General features: G+C 41.2%; 1 protein-coding gene across 1 annotated transcript in view; it reads left to right on the top strand.

Annotated features, from left to right (window-relative positions):
• The window catches only part of LOC126284691 (lysosome membrane protein 2-like), a 75,524-nt gene that overhangs the window by 11,700 nt on the left and 49,018 nt on the right, over positions 1–14,806 (top strand). The window contains exons 3-4 of the mRNA XM_049983814.1: positions 1,158–1,318; positions 1,519–1,663. Coding sequence (XP_049839771.1) covers positions 1,158–1,318; positions 1,519–1,663 — 306 coding nt within the window. The remainder of the gene's footprint in view (positions 1–1,157; positions 1,319–1,518; positions 1,664–14,806) is intronic.

The raw sequence follows: 14,806 nt of genomic DNA on the forward strand, positions 1-14,806 counted from the left end.
CTGCAGGAGTAGAGAAGACAACTGAGATCGACGACACTGAATGAAATAGTTTCTCATGAATTTATTTGCACTGGTACAAGTGATCACAGAATTGTGGTTCCTGAGACGTAACAGTGAATCGTACAATCGTTTCCTATTGCGGAAATGCTAAAAGTAATCCAGCAGACAGTGGCTGTTGTCCGTGGTAGTATGAGAGCGGATACAGATGTGGAGACAAAAAGGTACAGTTTAAATGTACCATAATAAATTTATAAAAAACAGAACAGATTTTGCAGTACTAGCGGTAGTATTGATAAGGATAGAACCTGAAGTGGCGAATTAAAATTTTGTGTCCTAAAGAACAGACACCACGCCAGAGTCGGGACTTTGTGCGGAATCAACGGCGATGAGTGCAGGCTTTATCTAAGATGAATCAGAAACTCGGTAGGTCTCAAAAAAATTTAATTACGTGGTATGATGTAGTATTAACAGTTGCGTTATTGGTTACGTGTTTTAATGTAGCTTTGTAGTGGTAGAAAGTAGCGTCAACATTTTATGAAAATTAAACACCAGGAATAAATAACACATGCAGTTATTATTATCCACGAGATTGTAAATTGTATGGCCTACTGTATCTTCTCAGATAACAGACTGTAGCTGTGAAGAATAGGCCGGTGTGGCCGAGCGGTTCTAGGCCCTTCAGTCTGGAACTGTGCGACCGCTGCGGTCGCAGGTTCCAATCCTGCCTCGATCATGGATGTGTGTGATGGCCTTAGGTTAGTTAGGTTTAAGTACTTTTAAGTTCTACGGGACTTATGACCTCAGAAGTTAAGTCCCATACTGCTCAGAGCCACTTGAACCATTTGTGAAGAATAGATAAATAAGTAAGTATCCGAGAGGGTATGAATTTAAAAATACTGATTTTCAATTTGTTTCTACATGCGATATATACTGAAAAACATTTTACTCATACGACAAGAATTATAGCTTCACGTCCTTAGGAACACATACAACAGTTGTATAAAGTTTTTAGCATTTTCCCGTGGCGATGCCCATTTCAGTTTAACTAACACAAAAATAAGTACTGCCTTTGGAAAGGCCAAAAAAGGAGCATTACTCTGAAAATGTTATTAATGGCGATACCCTTTTACAGCATATGAAACTGTTTCTTGTTTCAGTTGTTAGCCTTTCACGAGGGATCGTACTTATATGAGCACTGGAGGAATCCTCCAATTCCCATCAAACACAATGTTTTTGTGTTCAACGTAACGAATGCTGATGGTTTCCTACACCGCGGAGAGAAACTTCGTGTCGAAGAGGTTGGACCATATGTATACTCGTGAGTATCTTCTTAATAAATAAATTACAAAACTTATAAAATTAACTTCGTTATCTGTGATAATTAATAGTACTTTTGTGAATTTAATCTATTTTTTTGTTAGTGGAGACATATTGTGTTACTTGTTTTGGAATGTGTTGTTTGTTGTACTATTCGTTAATCTTATTGCATATCAGCTATCATACGCACTTTTTTTTCAGGGAACATGTGAACAATGTTGTTCTTAACTTTAACGATAATGGTACGATCACTTACATCCCTAATCGTACAGAGACATTTTCAGAGGAACTGTCAGAAAGGAATGCCAAAGAAGACATCGTTATAATACCCAACTTAGCCCTGATTGTGAGTTTCCTGTTGTATATTTAGCTTAGTTCTTATTATAAGCCTAGTTTTGCTAGGTATAACTGCAAAGTCATTTATATACTGAAGAGAAATTTTAATTAGACCAGCAGGTATATTGCTGCTCTTGATTTCAGTGGCAACCTCAACACAATATTAGAACCGTCCATTATCAACAAGTTGTTGCAAGTTTGGAAAGATAACCGGCTGTGGGTAACTGATTAATGATTTCTTCAAGTGTAGGGCATATTGCCGTAAGTACATGGCACTCACGTATAGCATAAATATCACATGAAGTTGGTGTATATTAGCAAATCCGTTTGATTCCATAGGTAGTTTATTTGTAGAATAGAACATTATCAACGATTTCATAAAAAGTGTAAATGCTGAAGTTAGGTGGAACATTGATATATATCGTTAACAATACTAGTGGGTACACAACTATATATAGTACCAAGCAAGTGGCGGGGCGCCGGAAACGAGGGCATTGTTTATCTATATATCCTATTAATGTGTGTTTTTTATTATTTTATTTATATTTTATTTTTATTTTCAACTTGATTTTAGTTCCACTGCGAAGATATGGGAAGGCACGGATCGTTCTTAGATTTTACTGACACAAAAATGTAGCGTGGGATCCTGATTAATTATTGAAATTGCTTAGGCGAATCCATGCTCAAAAACAGTTAATCATTATTGGCTACATACACAGACAAAAAAATATTTCACAATTTTCGGTATGTGAGGACCTACATATGATTCATTAACGTCTTAGTGCAGGCCAAATCTGTGTCCTACAGTACGTAACATAAATCGTCTTAATAAATTGGTAAATACTTTGAAAATGTCAGTTTCCTACAGATCGTTGATGAAAGAAATAATATCGCTATCTCCACCGTCGCCTATGGAATGAACGGGATAGCAATACAATGGTTTGAAATTGCCGCTTAATGGCGGCCAATTGTCGCCGTCCAGCGATGTTCAGCAAACGGGATATATGGTGCGGGTTACAGCTAAAATTAGCGACGCCCGTAGGCTGACCCTTAACTTTATGACATACGTCGTCCGCGAGCGGCAACGCCGATATCGCTACAACAGCGGCACGAAGCTCTTCCCACTTTGAAGGACGATCACAAAAAACAAAGTGCGACTTAACCGTCTCTCGAATCCCCCAGAGAACAACAGGCACCAACTCCAGTTCCGGCAAATCAATCAACAAGGCCAAGCAGGCCGTCTTAACTCTGTCCACATACTGATGTAACTCCTCTTTATCCTGCTGCCTCTCTCAAATGTAACGACACTCAAGCTGTTTCTGAACTCCGGTGGTCAATTCTTGGCCAATGAGAAGCTCCCTCAATTGCTGCAAGGAAAACCCTTCTGTCATGGCTCGGCATACGAAGTTCCTTAACTCACCTCTAGCTAACAGGTACAATAGTGGCAAAACTACTTGGTGCGGAATGTGAAAGGCAGCAGCATGTTGTTCAAGACGAACCAACAACCACAGTAAGTTTTCAACCTGCTCAAGTCGATTTACAACTAATTTAGTTATATGGCGAAAGAAATACGCTAGAGGATTAGAAAATTTGGCAAACGCTGCGTCTAACTTCTCAGAGGATATGAAAACGCCACTTCCGGGCTTGTTCTCAGTTCCCCCTTGATATAGCAAGTCCTACTCTTCAATCTTCTTCCCATCCAGTTCTAAACACGTAGGCTTAAACTGCAATGCATTAACCAAAGATCCCAATTTGGTGGTTAATTTTTTATGATGATCCTCCAAGCCTAACATGCCTAACTGCGCTATCCGATTGGTTAGATGCACTAACTGTTCCTGCACCCGGTCTGACTGCCACTAGGTTGAGTGCCTTCCAAAACACAAATGGTGTCCTCAGGGACCCTAATACCCTTAAATTAAATTCAATGGCTGCTTCTTTCTCACACACCACATCTTGCGTGACGTCAACCGGGTGAAGAACAGTCGCACGCAAATGGGCCACTAAGTCCGGAACACTGCCCTTAATCGACTGGCTCCTTATCGCCAACCCATAAACAAGGTGGTCCTTCCTCAACAGGCGATCCCCGGGCACTGATTGACCGCTATTACAATAGGTCACCTGAAACAATCAACAACCAAAACAATATGGTGCAACACTAACAGACAAACAATACGAGCCAACAGTAACTGTAATGGCAATATCACAATCGTAACCACGCTCTGCTACCATTTGAAACCAGGTCGATAGGTACTCAGAGAGCGCACAGGATGTTATGATTGTGGATGGGACTGTAAACAGTTACTGTGAGTTGTACAATCAAACACACAAATTTATTTTTCTAAGAATTAGTGATTTAAACATTACTTTAAAAGATCATAATTATACAATATGGCTGAAGGCCTAGTTAAAAAATTTCAGATGCTTTCTGGGCTGAATACCCAAAACGACACCAAAAACAAGAAGGGCTGAAGGCCTGGCTTACAAATCAAAAGCAATTAAAAATAGAACGTAAATTCTTTTCCTTTAAAAAAAACATGCAACTGAAAACAATTAGCGGCTAAAGGCCTACAGTTCACTTCTGGAGGACAACTACAATTAAATCACATTAATAAACAATTTTTCCAATCAAGAAATTTCTTTTTAAACTTACAACAGGACGGCAGAAACCCTAATTAAAGAAATATTAACTTACTGCACGGCTGAAGGCCACAAATAAATTTCAAACAACGGCTGAACGCCTAAACAACAAGTCAGACAAACAATTTAAAATAAACTCCTTCCTTGTTATAAATGATTTCCCTTTAAACAATACACACGGCTGAAGGCCTTATTAAAAGGGGTTCACGTAAATCGGCTAAGGGCCACGCATAACACATCGAACAACTAACGGCTTAGGGCCTGGATTACTAACAATTTCAGATACAACCAATTTTAAGGAAAAAACGTTTCTTTTTTAAAATAAAATCAATCTTCAAAATTTTAGTTTGACATGGCTGAAGGCCTTCATGTAAAATTTAAAAAGAACTGAATTAATGCATGTCTGAAGGCTTCGCACAATACTCCAAACTAAAATGAAAATCACAATCTGAAACAAACAAACCAAGTGGTGCTCCGAAGTGTTCCAAGGGTTGGCCTGAGAATGTAGCTCAGACGTAAGGTGAGGTGAGACAGGCAGCCAAAAGTTGAAGCTAAATGGCAACCCAAACTAGGGATGGCCCAAGGACAGACCAACAATTTAACCAATTCCCTTTTGGCCAACCAATGGCACAACGATGGAAGATATCGGCCGAGGATATGAACAGCACTATGTCTTCAGTAATTGGCATTTAAAAACAGCCAAGGGAACAATAACCACTCTAAGCATATATGAAGCAAACAACTTAAAAGGCTGTCGAATTACATGCTGTGCTGGACAGCATCAACACAACGAGGAAAGACACACTGCCGGAAAAGTACGCTAATCACCAGGGCAGGTAACAGGGGCCTTAACGGCCACAGGGCAGAAAATACCACTAGTGCACTTCACGGATACGTAACAGTCAATCTGATCATTAATCACGATCTGGCTGTGTGTGCACTCCACCAGCAGTACCAGCCTGGCCCTCGCGCCACGGAGTGTTCCTTGCTGCTTCATCCCAACCGACTGACTACCACACGCACTACCACCACCGGGAAATACTAGTGGTCGAACCAAATACAGTACGACAGTACTAGTATCGATAAGCGCTGCTGCTGCCACTCAAGGAGGCAAGCCAGCAACTTCGTTACGCCAGTAAGTAATGAAGAAACAAGACGCCACTCGATGTGACAAAATGCCAAAGAACAAACGGCATGAACACGAGCCGCACATGGCTCAAACAAAAGTACTTAAGACATATATTAGGACTCACTGCTCAAATAATAAAACATCAAGACACCTTATTATGTAGATGGCACACAATGGCGTCCTATTCGAACACGAACAAGCAAGAGAGCGTCTCGCGCTCTTCGCTTTACGACGATACCAAAAATAACAAAGATAATAATATAAATTGTGTTACAGATAATAGTTTTTCTTTGTAATCGCACTATTTCTTTGACTTTCAGTAGAGTTTCTTTTACATATGACAAATATAATTGCTCAACCGTGGAAAAACATTTAAGAATATATAGGTTGCCTAATCTGAGCCATGGGACGTCATAGGGGGTGTGCAGGGACGAGCATACTTTGACCACCACAAAAAATAAAATTACCAATTTCCTGAGTTTTTATTGACTCTTGTTAAATACCAACTACTTAAAGAGATAGTGTTGTGTAATCAGAACCCATAAACTGACAATACTGAATATAACATTCACTGTGAAAGTTACATCTATGACTATGATTGGTATTGCAAGGGTTATAGAAAGAAATGAAACTGATATTAACATGACGTTAATTTTATTCTGTAAGATACTAATATGAATTCACACTAAGCTGTAGTGTGGGATTCGACAACGATGGTACCGAAACTACTAAAAAAATTCAAAATAAATCATTCGTTACTATTGTACAGTGCATAGAGTATTACTAAAATCTGTTAATTTGTAATTATTGTATCTGAGAGGACTATCACTGAGAATGGGAGAATTTATATCAAGGTGGAAGTAGTTATAATTGTATGATCAGTTATAAATGAAGATTATTGATGGCAATGGATGTACAAAACTATAAGCAGGTACTTAATGGTTATAATGAAGCAGTCTCCACCTATATTCCCAAAGAGAATATTATATAATTCACGCTTTGAAGAGTATCCTATACCGATAGAGAGTAAGGCTGTGATCCACTGCACATTGAGCAACATCCTACACATTAAGGAACATGTTTATTATCAGTTAAAGACTTCCCTCTGAAGATTCCATTTTATGACTGACTCAGCTTTTGACCTCTTTTGGCGATTTAGTGCTCTAGATCACGGAGAACCTCATCATCGCTTATCATCCTACTTAATTTTCATGATCTTTATGGAACACTACATCTTAAACTATTCGATTCCCTTCTTTTTTGGTTTTCTGACAGTCAATGGTCGACTTGATTACATGTTGTGCCCCAGTCATACATTCTCAAAACTGGTGTCCTGAAATTAAAGCCTGATTGTTGCTAACAGATGTTTTGGAACGAGAAACACTCATTTCTCCTGTGTTAGGCTGATTCTTATCTCCTCCTTCATTCCTCATGTATTTTGCAAAGAGGATAGCAGAATTCCTTCACTTAGCTACGTGGTCACCAATTTTTGTGGTTACTTTACAGTTAAGCTTCTTTCTGCTACTCCACATTTCTTTCTTTGGTTTACTCTCAAACCAAATTCTTTGTTCATTAGACCATTCAATTCAACTTCTTTCTACTCACTTAAGACAGCAGTGTACTATCTTATAACTGATTTACTTTCACGCACTTTTGCTCTGACGGCGGCGATGTCTGTTCTAAGGACTCCACAAGACACCATAAGCGTTGATGAGCCGTCTTGATTCACGAGCGGTGAGCAATCGGGTACAACATATGGAGATGTGTCCGTGTGTCCAAGGGGCGCATATTTTGTTCGTTGGTGTATCATATTAGCTGAGAACAAATGAGGTCAGGTCACTGGAGTATCTCCATGGAGTGTTGCCTCTGATATATGTCCCAACTAGTGAGCGGAGGTGTAGTCATATTAAAGGTGCAGACTGTTTGGGACGGATTGTGCTAGGAGGAATGGATGCATTTGATTGGGTAATAACTTCCTCTATCTCCAGCTGGTGGCAGACAATAGCAGATATATAGTAGGCTGCGTCCCATGTACACATTCACATCAGGCTATCTGTCATTACTTTATGTCATTGTGTACCACAAGTCGTAAGACGAAATTTGCCAATGTCAAACTGGTTCATGTGATCTATGTGACGTTCTTGTATTGAAAAAGTCTGGATTGGATCTGCCGTATTATTGACTGTTAACTGGTTTCTGTTCTGATGAGTCCCCAATGGAAGTAAACATCCATAAAAGATAAATATGCAAAATTACTATTAGGTATAAACAGTTATAGAAGAATTGGAAAGTGCAGGACAAAGAATAAAATAAATATATACCCAGTATCTTGTTCCAGAGTTCTACAGTGTCGTATCACCCTGGTCATGTGACAACGACCACCGTGCCTGCTCGTGCAATTAGCTTTGAAAGTGGACCAGTTATATTAGTAGGAGATGTGCGAGAAAGCTGGACGCCCATATGTGGGAACTACAATTTAAGAAACAAAACACGCGGTTAACATAAATAAATAGAGGTTTTTAATAACAAACTACAACATTCGGACTTTTCTTTGTAAACTAGCGAAATTCAACTTGAAGAAAATTTTAATTTTAATATTTTTGAAGGGCTGTGTGTTCGCTGAATCATCTAACGTAGTGCTCTCCAGAAGATGTTTCTGTTATGTATCTCCTTAGTTCACAAGTACTCAGTGGTTAAAAGCGCTGGAAAGTGCCGACATGAAGCCAATGAAGCATCCATGACTTACGCAGTGAGATACTCTGATCGAAGAGCTTCACGAGTCATTACGTTGTTCAATGCTGAATCGCGATCTCGAGGAAGAAGTAGGCTGAGAAGGCAATAGACGAATATCAGTAAGAAGTAAGGATTTAAGAGCGGTTGTAGCAGCTACAAAGCATCAATATACTTTCGTCATTTTATGATAAGTTGCTGCTGTTACTGCCGCCAGCCTTACTCTCTGGGGCAAATACCACGCGGCACAAGTTTCACCTGTGCAAATGGGCCATTTATAATTCTACTTTTCTAATTTTAAGGAATCCACCTCAGGTTCACCACCCTCCGTGTGTATATGATTTGGGTGACGAATTGTATCTTAGCAGCGCGCTAACGAAGACCACAGTAAGTAGAATGGGCAAGGACGTGAGCTCCTGTTACACAGTTGGTATATAACAACCTAACAGCGTATGTGTAACAACTGCGGATTATGTCCGTATTACCCGATTTCTGAAAGAACATCCAAATATAACACAGACGCAAAGGTAGAGGAAAATTCACTTCAAAGAGATTCCGATACCTAACAATACGACTGGTAATTCTTGCACAATCAGATATAACCCGGCGTGGGAAGTTATTGATGAGGTTGAACAATCGTATTTTCGCATTAATATTACGTGGTTTTGACACAGGGATACCTCTTGATGTCGTCGGATGAGCAGCCATCTGCTGATGCAGTCTCCATGCGACATGAAATGGACAAGACATTCAGGCGCGATGCTTGCGGAACAATTGTCCCTCGTTGCTACTGTTATATTCTAAAAGCGAAATGTATGCAGAACTTAATTTCTCCAATTTCAGTTGTAAAGATTGTAATAATACGCTCCTGGAAATTGAAATAAGAACACCGTGAATTCATTGTCCCAGGAAGGAGAAACTTTATTGGCACATTCCTGGGGTCAGATACATCACATGATCACACTGACAGAACCACAGGCACATAGACACAGGCAACAGAGCATGTACAATGTCGGCACTAGTACAGTGTATATCCACCTTTCGCAGCAATGCAGGCTGCTATTCTCCCATGGAGACGATCGTAGAGATGCTGGATGTAGTCCTGTGGAACGGCTTGCCATGCCATTTCCACCTGGCGCCTCAGTTGGACCAGCGTTCGTGCTGGACGTGCAGACCGCGTGAGACGACGCTTCATCCAGTCCCAAACATGCTCAATGGGGGACAGATCCGGAGATCTTGCTGGCCATGGTAGTTGACTTGCACCTTCTAGAGCACGTTGGTTGGCACGGGATACATGCGGACGTGCATTGTCCTGTTGGAACAGCAAGTTCCCTTGCCGGTCTAGGAACGGTAGAACGATGGGTTCGGTGACGGTTTGGATGTACCGTGCACTATTCAGTGTCCCCTCGACGATCACCAGAGGTGTACGGCCAGTGTAGGAGATCGCTCCCCACACCATGATGCCGGGTGTTGGCCCTGTGTGCCTCGGTCGTATGCAGTCCTGATTGTGGCGCTCACGTGCACGGCGCCAAACACGCATACGACCATCATTGGCACCAAGGCAGAAGCGACTCTCATCGCTGAAGACGACACGTCTCCATTCGTCCCTCCATTCACGCCTGTCGCGACACCACTGGAGGCGGGCTGCACGATGTTGGGGCGTGAGCGGAAGACGGCCTAACGGTGTGCGGGACCGTAGCCCAGCTTCATGGAGACGGTTGCGAATGGTCCTCGCCGATACCCCAGGAGCAACAGTGTCCCTAATTTGCTGGGAAGTGGCGGTGCGGTCCCCTACGGTACTGCGTAGGATCCTACGGTCTTGGCGTGTAGATTTAAATGGTGATGGTTTAATTTAAAACGCCTATATTCAATATATGGTATAAAGTAATACTTTGTAAATAATTATTTTCTCTGGCTAAAGAGCTAACACAAAGGGCTATTAAGAGAAATTAATGAAAAGTACAAACAAACAGAAAATAATAACATCCAAAACACCCATCAAGTAGGTTGTAACTGAGTTTGGACTCGGGTGGTGGTAGGCTTTCCACGTACCTATACAGTGTTCAGTCATAATTTCGTTCATCAGCGGAGAAAGCAGCCCTCGTAGGCCCTACGGGATGGGTGTTTGCTGGTGTAGTTTATTTTCCAATCTCCCTTTAAGTGCTCTTACGTAATATGAGGATCTTTGTAAGCAGTGATGACTGTCGACAACTATTTCGGGTAATCACATTTCACTGAACTGTTTCCAGAGAGAGATGTCTGATCTCATTTAATTAATGTCAGAGCACTCAGACGTTTAATCGGACATCGTGGAAACACCTTGACCCTGCCCTGCGCAGTGCAGTTTGGGACTCACTACTGTTCCTTTTATGTGTGAGTTTCGGGAGCTCCATTAAGCTATTCGTAGATGATTCGGTTTTCTGCAAGAAGGTAGCAGCACCAGAACAGTATTGAAACGTCCGCTAAACCCGCTGGGCAGAACGAGTAATAGGACTTTGGAGAGGGCCAAGGGTTGAGGTCAGTTTCTGCTTCTGATTGTCTTTTTTTGTAATTTGGCAACTCTTACACGGCTGTAGGCCTCCAACAAGAAATCATAACAAGATAAAAATCCAATTAAGATAGCAATGAAATAACTCGGAAAAACAACATACGCAAAGTGCAATAGATATGGCTGAGGATCGCAGTTAATTTCCAAAATTTTAGGATATATTACCGTAGACCATTAAAGGCAGAAGGCCAACAAGAAATCTTTAAAAAATGAAAAATTCAATTTAGATAGCAATAAAATAATTTAAAACCCTAAAGGCAACACAAAGTGCAACACAAATGGCTGAGGGCTACAATTAAATTTCAAAACTTCAGAATATATCTTTTAAGACAGAAGGCCGCTGAGTTTAAGCATGAAAGTTAAATTTAAAAATTATATTGCCAAATTTTAAGAAACAAACAATAACCATAAACCTAAAATCCCAGAAGATTGGAAGTGTGCCTTAATACATCCATTACACAAAAAAGGGGATAAACATGATGTAAATAATTACAGAGGAATTTCTCTACTTCCTGTCACATATAAGATTTTATCGGCTTGTATTCTTGAAAGAGCACAAGAAATGCTAGAACCCAAAATCTCAGATTTCCAAACTGGATTCAGGCCAAACAGATCATGCCCAGAGCAAATTTTAAACCTAAAATTAATCACAAGGATAAGGAAGATGCGAGGCAAGCCTACAGTGTATGTCTTTGTCGACTTCAAGAAGGCATATGACTCAATCCAAAGACCCACACTATTTAGGATTCTTGAGGAAAAAGGATTGAATCGGAAAATACAAAAAATCATTCAACAGACGTTAACAAATACAAAATCCAAAGTGAAATTTATGGGAAAACTTTCAAGACCATTTGAAATAAAAACTGGGGTTAGACAGGGTGATGGGTTGTCGCCTATGTTGTTCAATGTAGTTCTGGATAGAGTCATGGAAGAATGGGAGAAGAAACTTGAAGAAGAAAAGTGCTGGAAACCAATTTCATTAAGAACCAAGAAACATAACCTAAGAATCCCCTACTTAGCCTTTGCAGACGATCTCGCAATAATGGCAGATTCTAGTGAGATGGCTATAAAACAGGTAGAAATTCTAAAAGAATGTGCAGAAAAAGTCGGCCTACAGATATCATTTGAAAAGACAGTGTTTACAACAACAAATTTAGAAATTTCCAAATTACAAACAAAATACGGAGAAATCAACAGAGTACCATACTTCAAATATCTTGGAGAAATTATCTCGGAAAAATTTGCACAACAAGAAAGAATACAAAAAGCTCGTAGAGGTTTAGGATTAGTGCAAAACCTCTATAATAAAAAATGTTTATCTTTAAATGCAAAAATTAGGCATTACAATACAGTCATTAAATCATCAATGTTATATGCCAGCGAAACCTTGGCACTAAACAGGAAAACTGATCTAGAAAATCTAAAGAAAGAAGAAAGAAAAATAATTAGAAAAATTTTGGGACCAAGATGGACCGAGAATGGATATAGATTACAGAAAACATCAAAAATTGAAGAATATTCTAACATAGAGATAGACATGAGGAAAAGACGCCTTAAATTCTATGGCCACATAATGAGGCTTCCTGAACACAGATTAATGAAAAGAATTGTAAAATACGTAGATTCGCTTAATAATGGAGGAGAATGGATCCAAAAAGTTAAAAAAGATTTGGAATTAGCAAAAATTACTAAAGAAGAAATAGCTGCAAGGAACAATTTTAGAATAAAAGTTGAAAAGTGGGAGGTTAAACCAGAGACAAAAGCACCGAGAACCGAAACAAAATGGAGCGAAGAAAGAAGAACTAAATTTTCGCAAACAATGAAAAACTGGTGGGCAAATAAAAAGAACCAGAAGACCAAGAAGAACGGAAAGTGAACCAGCTTTACTTAGCGTCTTCCACATGGGAGCTTTACGACTAATAATAATAATAAACCTAAAATTTAAAATAGCTGACAACGGGTAATTAAACACCGGTGGCACTCAGAAGTAACCAGGGAGGTCGGTCTGCCCTCCTTCACTTAGGCGAGACAGGTGGTGAGCCCAACTATACTTGACTGGCGGAACCCAACCGGGGGACAACCACGGACCGACCGACACAGCGACTTGCTTCCCATCAATAAGTAGGCGAGAACTAAAACAGAGAAGATTACAAACGTGATAATCCACAATGGAGTATGTATTAGCTGTCAAAAATACACTCAACTTCGACGTCCTGGGTCAGTGAATCACGAAGCTCGTAGAGATCGGACAGCTCCACAGCTCCACACACGCTCCGACACTACTCAGGGACCGGCAACGGACCCAACGACTGCACCGCCCGGAGGTATCTTCCCTGGTCCGCAGCAACCGCCCGACTACCAACTGTTCCGTCGCGAACGCGCTGCTGGTGCGTCTCCCACTCATCTCCAGACACACAACGGCGGAAATACTGGCTCGGACCCAACCACGCAGAGGAAAACCGCCCACTGGCGAAATGACATCCCTGCACCAGGAAAGAACCGACCTAAGTTCTACAAGATGGTAATTAAGGCCCAGAAGCACTCGGAGAACCTGTACACGTCGCGCAATGAGACGACCGACCTCTCAGAGGCACTACGGCGACATTTAAAATAATCGTCAGTACCAAACACTTACACGAAGACCTGAACGATAGTCAACAGTAACTAAACACACACGAGACAAATCGGGAGTCGATACACAGACACACACAGCCGACTCGCAAACCATCGGAGAGCCCAAACGCGTCGTCCGGTAGAGAACCGACCGACGATCCACCAGGATCGTGGCCCGACAATGATCGGGCGAGCCATGTCGATGAAGGCCTCACTGCTGCTCCAACCCGACTGCCGAAGGGCCACATTGCCACTCGCCGACTGGCAGCTCCAGACTGCCCTCCAGACACGTTCCAACCGACTGGAAGACCCGAACTCCCGAGACGAACTGCCAAACAGAACTCGCCCACGACAGACAACGACGGCGAAGTAATAGCAGTCAAGCAAAGATACTACGAGAGGGGATATATCGATACGCGCTGCTAAAGCCGCTCACGGCCAGGCAAAGCACCCACTTAGTGATATTGGTAATTTAAATTAACGTACTGAGGTGGAAATAAAAAACAGGGGGTGAAAATAGGTGATGGTGGGAACACGAGTCAAGCACGACTAAACTATGACAATTTGCGAAAGGACCTCCAGGGGTCTGATGAATGACACAGTGACTGCAGGTTGACCACGAATGCAAATACGACTAAATGTAACATACTGCGTACACATAGCAGATGAAATCGACTACTGTACACCTACACCATTGATGACAACTTGCTGGAGATCTTATCTACCGTGAAATATGTAGGAGTAACCTCCAGGAGCGATCTTAAGCGGAGCAACCGAGCATAACAAACACTAGGAGAAGCGGAAAGCAGACACTAGACAGAGAGTCATAGGAAGATGCTTAACTAACTACAATTCATCCGCGAAAGAAGTGGCTTACGATAAATTTGTTCGGGTGATTCTTGCTCATAACTTTGTAACCCCTTGCCAGGTAGGAGTAGAAGAGCTAGAGGAGATCCACCGAAGAGCAGCGTGTTTCGTCATCTGGCCTTTTAATTAGCCCGAGAGTGTTACAGACATGCTCCAGTGGCAGACGCTAAAAGAGAGGCGTTGTGCATCACGAAGAGCTTTACTACTGAAATTCAGGGAGGGAACGTTCCGGGAAAAGTCGTACAACATATTACTTCCTCCTATTACTTCCTTCCACATACTTCTCGTGAATTGACCGCAACGAGAAAACGCAAGAAATGAGAGCTAATACAGAGATTGACAGGCAATAAATCTTCCAACATGCTATTCGCAAATGGAACAAGGAAGGGGGCATCAGATGGTGTTACCAAAAGTATACTCCGTTACACAACGTAGATAGAGATGTGAATGATCTCCCACTTCATCAAACAGAATTGCTACTTTTTGCAGAAGAAATTGTAAATCCTGCTTTTCAGACAGTTAATTGGTGGGTCTTTGAAAATGTTTCTCCCTTATTTTTGAGAGAAAAGTCTGTAGTACTTATGTACTTCAAACAGTCATATCATTACACGGCGTAACACATGAACAGG

Source organism: Schistocerca gregaria, chromosome 8, assembly GCF_023897955.1.
Source record: "Schistocerca gregaria isolate iqSchGreg1 chromosome 8, iqSchGreg1.2, whole genome shotgun sequence".
NCBI lineage: Eukaryota > Metazoa > Arthropoda > Insecta > Orthoptera > Acrididae > Schistocerca > Schistocerca gregaria.